The sequence below is a fragment of the Mirounga angustirostris genome, unplaced genomic scaffold, assembly GCF_029215605.1.
Source record: "Mirounga angustirostris isolate CCGP_5_RB_7025 unplaced genomic scaffold, mMirAng1.0.hap1 SCAF_10, whole genome shotgun sequence".
Lineage (NCBI taxonomy): Eukaryota > Metazoa > Chordata > Mammalia > Carnivora > Phocidae > Mirounga > Mirounga angustirostris.
In genome coordinates this window covers 74,502,142-74,519,436 of record NW_026991718.1, presented here as the reverse complement: position 1 = coordinate 74,519,436, position 17,295 = coordinate 74,502,142, and the positions used below count along the sequence as shown (strand labels likewise).

The 17,295-nt window shown below is 35.1% G+C and overlaps 1 protein-coding gene across 6 annotated transcripts in view; it reads right to left on the bottom strand.

The window, feature by feature from the left end:
- Positions 1 to 17,295, bottom strand: part of PREPL (prolyl endopeptidase like) — a 69,235-nt gene that overhangs the window by 41,431 nt on the left and 10,509 nt on the right. For 5 of the 6 annotated variants that reach the window (XR_010405716.1, XR_010405715.1, XM_045885074.3 and 2 more), the window contains 4 exons: positions 14,905 to 15,027; positions 13,047 to 13,113; positions 12,374 to 12,580; positions 10,888 to 11,023 (listed from right to left, as the gene is read on the bottom strand). Coding sequence is in view for 4 of the 6 variants with exons in the window: in XM_045885074.3 (XP_045741030.1) it covers positions 10,888 to 11,023; positions 12,374 to 12,580; positions 13,047 to 13,113; positions 14,905 to 15,027 (533 nt within the window). In the remaining 2 variants the exon portion in view is untranslated. The remainder of the gene's footprint in view (positions 1 to 10,887; positions 11,024 to 12,373; positions 12,581 to 13,046; positions 13,114 to 14,904; positions 15,028 to 17,295) is intronic. The other variant, XM_064572532.1, reaches the window with a different exon arrangement.

The following is a 17,295-nucleotide window of genomic DNA, read 5'->3' as shown; positions in this document are numbered from 1 at the left end:
ATAAAGAATATAACCAGAGAATATATTCATAAAGACAGTTCTTCCTCGTGATCTTTATAGTTATTTCCCTAACACAAATTCTTAGGAATGGAAATACTAATTTAATGATAAACAGTATTTTTAATGATTCTTGATACATATAATCAGATAACATCCCAAGAGCCTTATATTAATTCACTGGATGGGTTTAAATGTTACGTTTACATATTTCCTTATTATAAAAGTAATCCATACTGAAAATACAAAGAAGGATGATAACCCTGGATCTCACCACACAGAGATAAGCATGGCTAATATTTTGGTTAAGATTCCTACTGTACTGGACATTACCATGTTTGTCATTTTATTTCTTCTGTGACATCTTTTTTTTTAAAGATTTTATTTATTTGACAGAGAGAGACACAGCAAAAGCAGGAACACAAGCAAGGGGAGTGGGAGAGGGAGAAGCAGGCTTCCCGTGGAGCAGGGAACCTGATGGGCTCGATCCCAGGACCCTGAGCCGAAGGCAGATGCTTAATGACTGAGCCACCCAGGCGCCCCTATTCTGTGACATGTCTTTGTCCATTTTAAACTTGGGACGTAGTTAAAATTATTATTATTATTATTTTTAAAGATTTTATTTATTTGACAGAGAGAGACACAGCGAGAGAGGAAACACAAGCAGGGGAAGTGGGAGAGGGAGAAGCAGGCTTCCTGCGGAGCAGAGAGCCCGATGCGGGGCTCAATCCCAGGACTCTGGGACCACGACCTGAGCCAAAGGCAGACGCCTAACAACTGAGCCACCCAGGTGCCCCCGTAGTTAAATTTATTAGTTAAAATTATTAGCCTATAAACATCTCCTCCTAAATTAAGGATATTAACTTGTCCTTTTGCTGAAAATCTCACAACCTGAGCTGAAATCAAGAGTGATACACTCAATTGACTGAGCCACCCAGGTTCCCACAGCATTAAAAAATAATACCCATTCGGGGGCACCTGGATAGCTTGATTGGTTAAGTGTCTGACTCTTCATTTCCACTCAGGTCATTACCTCAAGTTCCTGGGATCGAGCCCTGTGGGGCTCTGCACTCAGTGGAGAGTCTGCTTCTCTCCCTCTCCCATGGCCCCTCCCCACACCTGTGCACCTGCGCGTTCTCTCTCAGAAATAAATAAATCTTTAAAAAATAATACCCATTCATTTTTCATTAATCTGTGATGCCTCTTTTATCATTTAAGTTTTATTTATTTATTTATTTTTAAAAGATTTTATTTATTTTTTAACAGAGAGAGACAGCGAGAGAGGGAACACAAGCAGGGAGAGTGGGAAAGGGAGAAGCAGGCTTCCCGCCGAGCAGGGAGCCCGATGTGGGACTTGATCCCAGGACCCTGGGATCATGACCTGAGCCACCCAGGCGCCCTATCATTTAAGTTTTAGAGTTATCTATTCTGGTCTCTATTATTTGTCTGTCAATTTGTATTAACTATTGTAGATTCATGTGTTTTAATACATGGTATGGTTGTAGGTCAAGTCCCTTACTCCCGTTTGCTCTTTATAACACTATCTTTGCTATTTTCAATACTTTTTATCTATTTATTTTTGTTTGATGATGACACAGGTAATTAAAAGATAAGTTACTTGGTCAATTACTTGGCAGATATGTGGTTATAGGAAATGTCAAAATACAACTGGCTTTACAGGACAAATTTTCTTAGAAAGAGAAGAAAAGTAAAGGTAATCACAAAGCATAAGCCTACAGAAAACATACAAAAGATAAAGAAAACAGCACTATGGAAAAATCCTAAGCACAAAGGAAGATAGCAAGAGAGGAAGAAAGGAACATGGGAACTACAAAATAACTAAAAACCATTAATAAGATGGCATTAGTAAGTTCTTACCCATAATTACTCCAAATGTAAATGGATTAAATTCCCAATCAAATGGCAGAGTGGCTGAATGGACAGACAACAAGGCCCAACTATATGCTACCTCTAAGACACTCACTTCAGCTTCAAGGACACACACAGGCTCAAGATGAGGGGACGTAAAAAGAAATTTCATGCAAGTGGAAACCAACAGAGAGCAGGAGTAGCTATACTAATATAAGTGAAAATACACTTTAACTGAAAAGCTGTAACAGGAGATAAAGAAGGCCATTATATAATGATAAAGAAGTCAGTTCATCAAGAGGATATAACAGTTGTAAATATATCAAAATACCTTGGAGATATGGGTGGGTTAAGAACCACTGCCAAAAGTGAGTCAAATGAATTTTTTGGTTTCCTAGTGCAAATAAAAGTTATGTTTACACTATACTGTAAACTGTTAAGTATGCAACAGTATTATGTCTAGAAACACAATGTATATATGTTAATAAAATATTTATTGCTAAAAAATGATAATCATTATCTAAACTTTCAGGGAGTGGTAATCACTGATCACAGATCGCCATAAACAAATAATAATGAAAAAGTCTGAAATATTGTGATAACTACCAAAAAGTGACAGACACATGAAGTGAGCAAGTGCTGCTGAAAAAATGGTGCCAACAGACTTGCTCAACACAGGATTGCCACAAAAAACGTAGTTTGTGAAGTGCAATAAAACAAGGTATGCCTATATGCACTTGACATCAGAGGACCTAAATGGATTAAGCAAATACCAATAGATCTGAAGGGAAAAATAGACAACAATACAATAATAGTAGGGGAGTTTAATACCCCACTTTCAACAATGGAGAGATCATCCAGGCAGAAAATCAGTAAGAAAATGTTGGACTTGGACTACATATACTTTAGACAAAGTGGTTGTAACAGACATATATTGACCATTCAACCAGCAGCTGAATACATTCTTCTCAAATGCACAAGGAATATTCTCCAGGATAGATGATGTTAGGTCACAAAACAAGTATTAGCAAATTAAAGAAGACTGAAACCATACCAAGTATCTTTTCCAACCACAATAGTAATCAATTAAAGGAAAACTGGAAAATTCACAAATATATGGAAATTAAACAGTATGCCACTAAATAAGCAATGGGTCAAAGTAATAAAAACTGAAATAAAAAATATCTTGAAACAAATGAAAATAGAAATACAACATACCAAAACTTACAGGATACAGCAAAAGTACTTCTGAGAGGGAAGTTTGTGATAAATGCCTACATTAAGAAATACCTTGGGGTGCCTGGGTGGTGCAGTGGGTTAAGCCTCTGACTTTTGGTTTCAGCTGAGGTCGTGATCTCAGGATTCTGAGATTGAGACCCGTGCTCAGCATGGAGTCTGCTTAAGTTCCTCTCTCCCTCTGCCCTTCCCCACCACACTCTTTCTCTCTCAAATACATAAATAAATCTTAAAAAAAAAAATTTTTTTTTTCCCCCCCACTTAGGGGTGCCTGGCTGGCCTGGTTGGTAGTATGCAATTCTTGATCTCAGGGTAGTGAGTTCAAGCCTCATCTTGGGTATGGAGGCTACTCTAAAAAAAAAAAGAAAAGAAAAGAAAAGAAAAAAAAAAAAACTATCTTAAATAAATGACCTAACATCATGCCACCAGAAATTAGAAAAAGAAACATAATAAAAGTTAAAAAATAAAAAAAAGAAATTAGAAAAAGAAAAAAAAATAAGCCCAATGTTAGCAGAAGAAAGGAAACTGTAACAAAGATCAGAGAAGAGATAAATTAAAGAGACTGGAAAAACAACAGAAAAGATCAACAAAACTAAGAGCTGCTTTCTGAAAAGAGAAAACTGACAAACTTTTAGCTACACTAAGATAAAAAGACTCAAAATCAGAAAAGAGGACACATTACAACTGATACTATAGAAATAAAAAGGAGTATGAGACTACCATGAACAATTATATGCCAACAAATTAAATAACCTAGAAAAAAATGAATAAATTCCTAGAAACATACAACATACCAAAACTAAATCACGAAGAAATAGAAAATCTGAACAGACCAATAAAGAGTAAGTAGGCTGAATTGGTAATCAAAAATTTCCCAGCAAAGAAAAGCCCGGAACCAGATGGACTCACTGGTGAAATCTACCAAACATTTAAAGAATTAGCACCAATCCTTCTCAAATCTTCCAAAAAAAATTGAAGAGAAGGAAACACTTCCAAACTCATTTTATCAGGCCAGTATTCCCGCAGTACAAAAGCCAGACAAGGACACTTAAGAAAACTATCCAATATCCCTGGTGAATATAGATACAAAAATACTCAACAAAATGCTAGCAAACCTAATTCAATAGCATGCTGAAAAGATTATTCATCACGCTAAAGTAAGATTAATCCTTGAGATATAACAATGGCTCAACATATGCAAATCAATGAATGTGACACTAACAGAATGAAAGATAAAAATCACATGATCTCAATAAATACAGAAAAAACATTTGACAAAATTCAAAATCCATTCATGATATAGATTCTCTCAACAATTGGATATGGAATGACTAATACTCAACATTATAAAGGCCATATATGACAAGTCCATAGCTAACATCATATTCAATGGTAAAAAGCTGAGAAGTTTTCCTCTAAGATAGTAACAACAGAAGGATGACCACTCTTAACTACTTCTAATGAACACAGTACTGGAAGTCTTAGCCAGAACAATCAAGTAAGAAAAAGAAATAAAAAGCATCCAAATCAGAAAGGATTTGCAGGTGATATGATTTTATATATAAAAAACCTTAAATATTCCACTGTAGAACTAATACATGAATTCAGTTCAGGATGTAAAATCAACATCCAGAAATCAGTCGTGTTTTGATACACTAACAATGAAATATCTGAAAAAGAAACACACAAAACAACACCATTTAAAACAGCATCAAAACCAAATACTTAGTAAAAAATTTAACCAAGGAAGGAAAATATCTATACATTGAAAACTTAAAACTTTGATGAAAGAAAATAAAGAGGACACAAATAAATGGAAAGATATGCCACATTCATGATTTGGAAAAATGAGTATCATTAAAATGTCCACACTACCCAAAGCCATCTATACATTGAAAGCAATCCCTATCAAAATTCCAATGGCATTTTTTACAGAAAGAGAAAAAAAAAAATCCCAAAATTTGTATAGAACCACAAAAGATCTCAAACAGCCAAAGCAACCCTGAGAAAGAAGTAAAAGGCATCACACTTTCTGATCTCAAACTATATTACGAAGCTATAATAATCAGAACAATATTGTACTGACATAAAAACACACTGGGGGGGGTGCCTGGGTGGCTCAGTTGGTTGAACGTCTGACTCTTGGTTTCAGTTCAGGTCATAATCTCAAGGTCATAGATTGGGTCCCACGTCAGGCTTTGTGCTTGGTGGGGAGCTGCCTGAGATTCTCTTCTCGCCCTCTGCCCCCCTCCCTCCCACTCATGCTCTCTGTCAAATAAATAAATGTTAAAAAAAAAAATAGACACTTGGACCTACTTGAAACAGAACTGAGAACACAGAAACAAACCCTTGAATATATGCTCAACTAATATTGGATAAGGGAGCCAAGAACACTCAAAAGGGAACAGAAAATTTCTTCAATAAATTGTGTGGGAAAACTGGATAATCACATGCTCTTGAAATTGCTATGCTAATAAAATTGGACCCCTATCTTTACTCACAAAAATTAACTTGAAATGGATTAAAGACTTTATTTTATTTGTTTATTTGACTGAGAGAGGGAACACAAGCAGGGGGAGTGGGAGAGGGAGAAGCAGGCTTCTTGCCGAGCAGGGAGCCTGATGGAGGGCTCGATCCCAGGACCCTGGGATCATGACCTGAGCTGAAGGCAGACCCTTGACTGAGCCACCCAGGCGCCCCGGATTAAAGACTTTAAACATAAGACCTGAAAATATGAAACTCTTAGAGGAAAACATAGGGAAAAAGTTCCTTGAGATAGATGTCTTGGCAATGATTTTTTTTTTTTATGACACCAGAAGTAGAAACAAATAGATAAGTGGGACTACATCAAACTAAAAAGTTTCTACATAGCAAAAGAAACAATCAACAAAGTGAAAAGGCAGCCTATGAAGTGGGATAAAGTATTTGCAAAGCATATATATATTTGATAAAGGGTTAACATCCAAAATATATAAGGAACTCCTATAACTCAAAAGCAAAAAAAAAAAAAAAAAAAAATCTGATTTAAAAATGGGCAGGAGACCTGAACATTTTTCCAAAGACATACAAATGACCAACAGATACATGAAAAGATGCTCAACATCACTAATCATCAGGGAAATGCAAATCAAAATCACAATATCACTTCATATATGTTAGAATTATCAAAAAGACAAGTGGTAAGTGGTAACTGATGTTGTGAGGATGTGGAGAAAAGGAAACCCTTGTGTACTGTTGGTGAGAATGCAAATTGATACAGCTATCATGGAAAAAAAAAAGGAAAGTTCCCCAAAAAATTAAAAAAGGAGAGGCACCTGTATGGCTCAGCTGGTTAGGCATCTGACTCTTGGTTTCGGCTTAGGTCATGATCTTGGGGTCACAGGATCGTGTCCCATGTTGGGCTCTGTGCTCAGTGGGAATCTGCTTGGGATTCTCTCCTTCTCTGCTCCTCATCCCGCTCTCATGCAAATTCTCTCTTAAGTAAATACAATCTTAAAAACATTAAAAAAGGAACTACCAAACTACCACATGATTCAACAAACCCACTTCTGGGTACTATCTAAAGGAAATGGAGTCTGGGTCACAAAGACATATCTACACTCCCAAGTTTACCGTAGTATTAACAATAGCCAAGATATGGAAACAACCTAAGTGTCCACTGATGGATGAATAAAGAATACACACACACACACTGGGTAAGTATTATTCAGCCATGACAAAAGGGAAATCCTGCCATATGCAGCAACATGGATTGGCCTTGAGGACATTATGCTAATAAGTCAGACAGAAAAAGACAAATATCCTATGACATCACATATATTTGGAATCTACAAAAGCCAAACTCAGAGAAACAGAGCAGTACAATAGTGGCCAGGAACTGAGAGCTAGGTGAAATACGGAGATAATGGAGAAAGGGTACATGCTTTCAGTTATTTATCTATTTGAGAGGGAGGGAGGAGGGATAGGGCCAGAGGGAGAGGGAGAGAATCTTAGGCAGGCTCCATGCCTAGCGCAGAGCCCAGCACAGAGCCCAACGCGGGGCTTGATCTCACAACCCAGATATCATGACCTGAGCAGAAACCAACAGCTGGATGCTTAACGGACTAAGGCACCCAGGCATCCCCATATCTTTAGTTATATAAGATGAATAAGCTCTGGGGACCAAGGTCCAGCATGGTGACTATAGAGTTAGCAATACAGTATTACATACTCGAAAGTAGCCAAGACAAGTAGATTTTAAATGTTCCCACCATACATTAAAAAAGTGGTAATTTGTGAGGTGATTGAGATATTAACTACCTCTCTTGTGTTAATCATTTTGTAATAGGTATAATGTATCAAATTACCACATATACTTTAAACTTGTTACATATATTTATATCTCAAAAAAGCTGAAAAAAAAAGTAAATCTTAAAAAAGGCATGTGTACATTAACAAAAAATGTTACAGAATGATACCAAAGTACTTTCAATTCAAAAAGAAAGAAGATAAGAAATGTAAAGAACTAAGGCCAATCCATTTTCCCATTTATTTCTATTGATATTTATTTTTAAACTTAAAATGTATTTTACCTCTGATTATGAAAATTATGCTTACTATGAAAAATAAGTTGACATACTACATATTAATTTTTTTCACCTACCACAATAATACATTTTTCTATTAGTTTTATGATTTAGTAGCAACATATACTTTTTTTTTTTTTTTGAGTACAGGTGATGCACAATGTACATTAGTTTCAGGTGTACAACATAGTGATTTGACAAGTTTGTATGTTATGCTACGCTTACCACAAGGCAACATTTACTTTAAATCCTGCTATATACTGCTAAGAATTCAAAAAAAAAACAAAACAAAACCAAAAAGACCCTCACAGTCATCACTGGACTAGGGTTTTAGCTTGAAAGAGAGAAATTGACTGAAGTGCACCATTTACTCAATTAATAGGCTAGATCAATGGCAATTAATACAAGTCTGGTACCCTAGTTATCAATAAAGACATGAAAGTGATTAAGTCTCTGCTCATAATCTAGCAGTTCTACATTGTCTTATGAATTTACATGTAGGGACCATGCTGTAATGCACAAAATCAATTTCAATTTTAATAAGCAAACATGTCTTTTTATTAATTACACTGGTTGCAACCATTATGCCTACATGGGTAGCAAACTCTAATTTTCCCATTCTGCAGTATTATTGGATATGTGAGGAGTTTGAAATGATTTGCAACGATTTTTAATTTGCATAAATATATTTAAAGATAGGTATACTCAAAAGTATGAAAGAAACGTAGAAACACAAAATAAATTCAGCAAGACTTTTGGAATCTTTTAGATAATGTGAGTGTCTAAATTCTAAAGACACTCTAAATTCTAAAGCATTACCTAGGTAAAGCATTACCAAGGACACAGAAACTGAACAAGAAATGGCTTGTCCAAGATCAAACAATCTGTAGAAGAAATAAGACTAGAACCCTCTGCCACATAGAGGAAAAGGGGCCATTCCAGGCTAATTCCATTTCTCACACAAGAATTCAGGTTCTACTGAAAAGGAAGAGCAGAATCAAGTGCTAAAGATGCAAGTGTCTGTTTTCTAATCAACTGTATGATTTCATGTAAATCTTTAACTGTCTCTAGATTTCAAAAGACTGATTGCTAAAAAAAGTCAATGGTCTACCTCTAAAATTCCTTTTACTTGAAATTTCTAAGATGTTAAGTGTTTGGTGCAGCTTAATATACTCAAGGTTATCCTGAGTTGTCCTCACTGGGATCTTTCGGGTTTAGACCTCCAGTCTTCAATGACCTGGTCAGTTTCAGTAACCTCCCACGGGCTTTTCTAATTTAGCCCTGTTCTGGCCTCTAGTGATAGAACCAAACTGTAAATCATATAGTGAATAATATTTGTACCAGTAATGGTTTTTGATGGTGGGGAGGGAGGTGGTGTTTTTCAGTGACTTAAAAGGCAGGTCTCCTAATTCTGTTCAGATCTTTCCCTTTAGAATCTTTATAATTCTGCTCTCCCTAGAATGTGTGAATTAAATGGCCCTGGAAATATGTGAAAATGGATGAATATATATTTAAAACGTATCAATCTTTAAGAATAGTGGAGAGGCATTTTTCTTGAACATGATTTTTAGAGGCATTCTAGTATCAAAACAAAAAGCTACCTTTTGAGATATTGAACAACCAAATTTACTCAAACACTGGAAGCAAAGCAGATGAAGAACCTGGCTCGTAAGGGTTCTTTTTACGCACATTTATGACAATACCTTTTTAAAAATCAGGTACCCCAAACTGGGCCACCAGACGCAGGTAAATGGAAATTACACACTTTGGTGAACTTTACTTATGAGAACAGAAAACTAAACCCTGAGGATCAAAGCAAACACAGTAAAGAAGCAGCTCTGTGTTTTAGAAGTTCTCTGAAGACCTTTACTCCATTTTCTCTTTAGGTATACTACTCTTCCCTTTGGTCCTCCCCTCTGGATTTGGGGATTATAAAGTGTTAAGAATTTACAAATTAGTTTGTTGTAGATCAGGGTTCTGAATGTCAAATGAGGCTTAACCATAACTGGTTAGTTCCTTATGGAGCAGGAAAGCATGTACAAACCAAAGAGGTTCCACTTAATCTTGGAAATTAGGATGGTACCAATATATGGCAAACAAGTATCTTATTCAAGGGTATAGCTTACTGTGTTAATTTTGAGCTTCATTCACAAGATGGCAAATGGTTTGTAATCATAAGTTATTGATAGAACATAATAAATTACTAGCTTGTTATCATCTCCCTAAAAGATGTCCTTGATGAATGACACATAAAATAGAATTGTATGAATAGTTCTAATAATTTCTCACCAAAAAAATCATCATGGGAGGGGGAAGGCAATGACAGCATTACTAGACCAAGAATGTTAGTTCTATGGGCTGGAATAATGGAATTTTTCTAGACCTCAAATTCTCAATATAAACTGGGGGCTGTATAAGATTTTCATTAAGATCCTTATCAGTTCTGAAATTTCATGAAATGGTGGGTTAATTTTCTTGTTTTGAGTATCAACTTCACTGACACGGATGCCTTTTTTTTTTCTTGTAAAATCTGTTCAGACATTGTCCAAGCTATACTGTTAAATGACATATAAGGTGATAGGACCCTAGTCTTAAGGAGAAATTTGTTTCTCATAAATCATTTGGAAAAGTATATCTGGGTTAAGAGTCAAGGGATTTTGCCAGATAAACTTACTGCCATTTCCTCCCAAGCCTGCTAAGTGGTAATATGAGGCATGAGTCCTAGATTATAAGGAAGTAAAGAGAATTACCTTTAAGGAGGAATTTCCAAAATACTGGGGAGAACAACATTTAAAGATCAGTGGACATCATGGCTCAAAGTAAAACAATTTAAAAGGCAGATAATTTATTTGAAATGAGTAGTGAATTCTGAGCCACTGACACCATGGTATTCTAGTAATGGCTTATAAAAGATTTAAAAAATATAGTATAACAACCCTATTAAAGATTTAATTAACTCTTTTCATGTATCACAGTCCCCAGAGAATGTTAGCAACTTAGTATTTGCAGTCTAATGGTGTATTTGTGTTCACTGTGGAGTCTGAATATAACTAGATTCCAATTTTAAATCCAAACTAATAAAAGAATGATTATGCTCATTTTAGCCTATTATTACACCTGGTTCTAGCTGAAATCAACATTTTATGTCAATCAAGAACAGCACTTTAGATAACTGGAGAAAAACCCTGGAGAAAAAAATTTACTCGCATTATTCTAGTACCTTGGGTCCTTTTCTGTGTAAAAACGTTCATTACGTTTGTTATCACCAAAAGTTGCTCGATACACATCATGACAGCGAAGGTTCCTCTGGAAAGTGTAGAATAAGACATCTTCCTCTTCTTCATCCTTTACCCATTCTGAAAGAAAATAATTAAAGAATTATACATTACATATTATTTACAATTGAAAAAAAGGGCACAGGGCATTCAAATTTTGAGTGCCACACACAAAAAAAGAGATTTACAAGTTCATCCCTGGAAATGTAAAATTGAACACAGGTTTGACTGGAGCTAACCAATGTTATACAGAAGTCAGAGAGCTTTCTGGAGAATAAAATATTACTATATCAATTCCAAAGTTTCAAGTAGTTCTCAGTCTCAGGTTTCTAAATAAGAGTTGAATGTTTAGTATCTCAGTGTCACATGCTTACAGGAGATAAGTTATGTTTACATCTACAATCTCTAACTTTGAGTCTAAAGAAACACTGGATCACATTCTCTCATGCCTATCTCTTTTCTGTCTACCCTCAAACCATAGACTATCTCAAACTACCAAATCATTTTAATGCTGGAGTTTGCTTGATCTTACCAGAAGCTGTCAATGAAGTTTTCACACGATCACACCATGACTGCCACCTGGCTGACAGTGACTGTAACACATCATTGTATAATAGCATCTTGATTTTAGAGAGGTTAAAATGTACAAAATGTATGTCTCAGGGGGCGCCTGGGTGGCTCAGTCGGTGAACATCCGACTCTTGATTTTGGCACAGGTCATGAGCTTCAGCCTCATGTGGGGCTCTGCCCTGGGCATGGAGCCTGCTTAAGATTTTCCTTCCCTCTCTCTCTGCCCATCCCCCCCAAAGTAGGTCTCAGAATAAATTAGACTATAATTTCAACTGCAAAAGCATTTAGTTATTAAACAATGGGGAAAATTATGGCAGAAAATGAAAAGGGAAGATAAACTATGAATATATGTACCACTCAATGATAAAAGATAAAATTTAAAGTTGGTTCTCTTAGTCAAAATATCACAACTTCTGTTGATGATTAAGTTAGTTCAACATGTGCCAAAGTTTGTTGGTAGTGACCCTGGGCAATCTGCTCTCATAGCTTGACAAGATAACATTAAATTAAAAAAAAAAAAACCCACCTAAATTTAAAGTTAAGTAACATATTAAGATACAACTTATATGCAAAAATGTATCTGAATGGTAAATTTGCAAAGAATTACTGATCTACTGAAATACACTGTACAGTTTGGATTCTGACTGTAATACTTTAAAAAACATGAACATGAATTTGGATATACACTTAAAGGAAGGTCTCCTGAATAAGAGAGACACAGGAAGCTATGGAGTCCATAGGGATAAATGGATTAGGCATTCACCTTCTCATTCACATTGACAAGTAAAAGTGTTTCAAAGATGCGGACAATTCTCACAGTTGCCTGTTTAACACAGAAGACTGTTTTGTTTGGTGGCTTACCAAAACTGGACACGTTTGGGAAAGAGGCTTCCATTACAGGCTGATCACTGAGCTTCACAACTATACAGGTAGATGCTTCAGAATCTTCAGTTCTTATCTTAGCAGCTACATATTTTTCATCGGGAGCAACTCTGATACAATCAATGAAGGGCTGGTCTAATTTAAGTTCCTCCAAATTGAATAAAACTTCGTAATTATCATTATCTGCTGCATAAAGAAAAGTATGAAAGTGTTAACTCCATAAGATGTACTTAAAAAAATCTTTAAACTGTATTTCAGTGCTTTGAATTAGCATCCCCCACCTATGAGAGGCTACATTCGGCTTCCTTCATAGAAAAGACCATGGAGACATTACGGCATTAACAGAACGTAAATGACATTGAATAATCTACGTAAAAGGCTCAGAGTAGTACTTGGGATATAGGAGATGCTCAAAAAATACTGGATCCCACCTCCATTCTCCCCACCAAAGCTTTTGGGCATAGCTGTTAACTGTATCTTGAGCAAACCCAGATATTAACTAGTCATTTTTAAAAAAATATGTAGAAATAATCTAAAAATCTCTATATATTTTCTATACCTTTGAGAAATTAATACCGAATTTCCTACGAAAAAACATGAATTATGAAAAATCAGAGTACGTTAGAAAAAAAAAGGAAAAACTATGGTGTACCTTCTTCGTCTTTGGAACGAACCAAGCAGCAACCTTCTTGATAATAAACGAAACCACCATGCTTAACCTGACAAAAAAAAAAAAAAGAAAGAAAAATGGTTTAATAATAATTTAAACACAATTTAATTAACTGTTTGATGGTCTGACCATTTATTTTTAAGACTTCTAATTTATTCATTTGACAGCTAGAGAGCGTGAGAGCATGAGCAGGGAGGAGGGTCAGAAGGAGAAGCAGACTCCCTGTTGAGCAGGGAGTCCAATGCGGGGCTCGATCCCAGGACCCTGAGATCATAACCTGAGCCAAAGGCAAATGCTTAACTGACTGAGCCACCAGGAGCCCCTGGTCTGACCATTTAAGATGAAAAAAAAAAAAGATCTTTTATAAAAAGCAGACCTATGTCTATGAATGAACACAAAAAATTTAAAGTGGATCACTTTTTACAACACAGTAATTAAGATAAGGTTTTCATACATTCACAATCACTGGAGGAGTTTCTAATACATAAATTTAAGAGTCAACAAAGAGAAGGCATAACAAAATCTGTTTTGGCTCTTATGACAGTAACAAACCACTTTAGCTATATTTTGGGAGTATCTGACATCCCTATGGTGGGATTCAGTTAACAAAAGATTGAATGAAATCTTCAAGGTAATCTAAAATGAGGCAGATGAAGAAACAGTGGTTCAGATTAGTCTGAAAACACAATCAGTAACCTGCTGAGATTCTTTCCTCTAAAACATGCAGTCACCACCAACTGCAGGACAGTTGGTGGTGACTGCATGTTTTAGAGGAAATAAATTTCAGATTTATTTATTTATTTATTTAGAGGAAATAAATTTCAGATTTATTTATTTGAGAGAGTGAGAGTGCAAGTGCACGTGAGAGAGAGAGCAGGAAGGAGGGGCAGAGGGAGAGAGTCTCAAGCAGACTCTGAACTGAGGGTGGAGCCTGACTTGGGGCTCTATCTCATGACCCTGAGATCATGACCTAGACTGAAACCAAGAGTACAACGCCCAACCGACTGCACCACCCAAGCGCCCCTCAATTTGATTTTATACAAAGCATCTTATGGGTTGATAGATATATACAATTTGAGATTGAGAGAATATTACCCAATATATAAATAGTGCTCTTGTCTAATACCTACATGTTAAATGCAATTGATTGATTGATATGACTTCAGGTAGCCTAAGACACATTTATTACCTGCCAGTTAACGATTTATTTCGAAACTGGAATTCCTGAGTCTTAACCTACTGCTATTTCCATTATACTATGAATGTGATTTTCATTTATAAGCTGTGGTTCTACTTTCCAGCCTTAATGAAAAAGTTGCAACATGCATGTTCAATCTGTTTCAACTCGATATATGACTGTGGTAACACCATTAAATGGTCAATTACTTGGCTTTCATGGTATTACACTACTTAAAGTGTATTTCCTTTTTTTTTATCATTTTTTTTCTTTTTTTAAAATTTTCTTAAAGTGTATTTCCTTTTATTTAAAAAAAAAGTGTAGACAGAGCAATCAAATACTTTTCAAATAATAATAAAAAAATGATGGTTGATGGTTTCATATGAACTTCTCCTTGGAATTATTTAAAACATTTTAAAATAGAAGTGTTTGCTTCCAAAAACCAGAATTAACAAAGTAACTTGGAAATTCATTTTGATTTTGAAATTCATTTACAGTTTATCTTAAAAACAACATTCTGCTTATTCTTTGTTAAGTTTTTCAGCATAAAGGCAAAAGCAGTTTAATTTTGTTGTGGGATTATGTCTAGAATCACAAAGTACTTCATTTGCATCCTGACTGGTAATACCAGATTACAAAAAAAAAAGACATAAGATATCCTACCTCTGCATTGATGATTTCGTATTCTTCTTGTGGTTGTGTTTCTAATTTTGTTCTCACTTTTTCAAACGCATCCATGTTTTCTGAAAGTGATTTTTCGTTTTCTTGTTTAATAGGCAGAAAATCCTGGAAAGAATTTTACTGGTATGATCATATTTCAAACTAGAGAGAAAAACCTTTGCTTTTTAGAAATCATCCCTATTTCTTTTTCATGCAAGTACTACAAGGGTAGGTCTATATCTATGAAATAATATGCATTTCACAAATCTTAAATGCTGTTTCTTAAGCTCTTTTTCATTTAAAAACGTAAACAAAGAAAATAAGATGGACACCTGATGGCTATACTATTAATTAACATGTATAAGTCCTTAAGGTACAGAAGCACTAAGAAGCACTGGAGAATATTTAGATATACTATAAGAAAGGCTTATACAAAATTAAGCAGCAAAGGCAAGGATGTTTACATATTTAATAGTCAGGGGTAAAAGGTAGAAAGAAATGTTTACTGAGTTTTATCAAGTACTATAATACCTCCTAAAAGGAGGGAAATTTCAAAGGGAGAGGAAGACATTATCTTTATTAATAAATGTTCACTATTATTTTTATTCGCAGCAAGAATTTTAAGAAATACGTCTTATTTTATGTCTTCATTAGCCATAATTTTCTTCTCTTGTGGGGATAAGGAATCCCCCCAATAGAACTGTTTATCATATCAAAAGGTTAATTAATACTTTATATAAAAAACAGAGCTTTTAAGTTTAAGGAAAAAATATGTTCGCTGTATAAACAGAGTTAAGAAAAAATAATGGACAATTAATGAACATGAGTAGAGATACAGATGAAAGCTAAAGAAGCATTCAATGTCTTATTGGAAGTATGTAATAAGCTAAGAGCTCTAGGTGACCTCTGGTGAGTGTGTAAATGCCACATGAATTATTAAAATTTGGATAAGGCAAAAACCTGTTATCAAATAAAAAAAGGTTCACTTATTCAACACTTCACAGGTTTGCCTCGGTTAAGCAAAAGAATTCTAGCCAAGATTTTCAACATCAGCTTTCTGCCAAAGATGACAACTGTACAGTGATTTGTGCCGGAGGGGCACTAAGCTGTTGGTAAGGACCTCTAACAGCTGGTAAATATTTATGGCACAAGTGTGTCAATGATACTTTACCAACACTGTAGTAAGCTATAAATACAGTTTATATCACAAAAAGTTTACAGTCTAAAATTAAACACAAGAATAAAATAGAAAAATCACCAAAACAAATCAAATGGAAAAACGATCATTTTCACAAAGTTTTTCCTTTGGACTTTTTGAGATACTTTATGATTTGGATTAGATTCCACTTAGGAACAACTGTTATGGTAGTCTAAGTCATTTAGTCTCTACTTCAATCATATACTTAATATGCTTGAGTAATTATTTAAAATCCAAATACTGGAGGCTCATATGTTTTTCATTTATTTCTTAGCATTTTCACAAAATCTAGATAGAATTGATTTTTAGAGTAGTGAGGTAAAGTATCTGTATCAATAATTTCCTACTATCATCTGAAACACAAATTGGAAGATCACTAGAAATCTATCCTGAAACTATAACTTAGCAATTGGAACTGCCTTTTCATTTCCAGATAACATTGCTTATTTGTTCTGTAATTCCACTGCAACTTTTGAAGTAGAGTCAGGCTAGCTATGAAGAGTACCTCTTTCTACCTTGCAGTTTCTAGCACATTCTGTGTCACAGAGCTGGGCCTTGCTACTTTTAAATAACTGTTCTTCTTTTTTTAGAATACCCATTCTTACAGAGCCATAGCCAATGCAGGGCTAAAGGCAACAGAACTGGGAATAATACCTGTCCTCTTAGTCAAATTTATGTTACTTTCTTGATTAGCCTTTTTCTGGGTCAAAAATCCAAATAAACTTGAGCTTATCTGAACTAAAATAACCATGTAAGCAACAGGACTTTTAACTGCCTTAATAAAATGGAGATAGAATTCAGAGCTTTATAAATAATTCCTCAAAAGGAATTACTCCCAGGAAAATGGAGATTTTATATAATATTCATAAATCCAAAATATTCAACATCCAAGTTGTTTTAATTCTGTCCCAACAATACCCACTGGGTATTTTAAGCTTTCATTTCAATGCCAGTTAGCATTATCATTAGAGTACACAGCTAAACCTATCTATTTTAGCCAAGTATCTTAATACATTAATAGTCTACTGGTTTGAAGGGCATACACTACCTAATGGAACTGAGGTGAGGATAGCTTTAACTTAAAATTTTAAGGTTACGTGAAAAGTATCACTCCTTTAGTGGAAAAAGGCACTCTTTCCCACCTTCTACGTGACCTACCATAAAACCATTTTAACAATGAAACTCATGAAACAGGA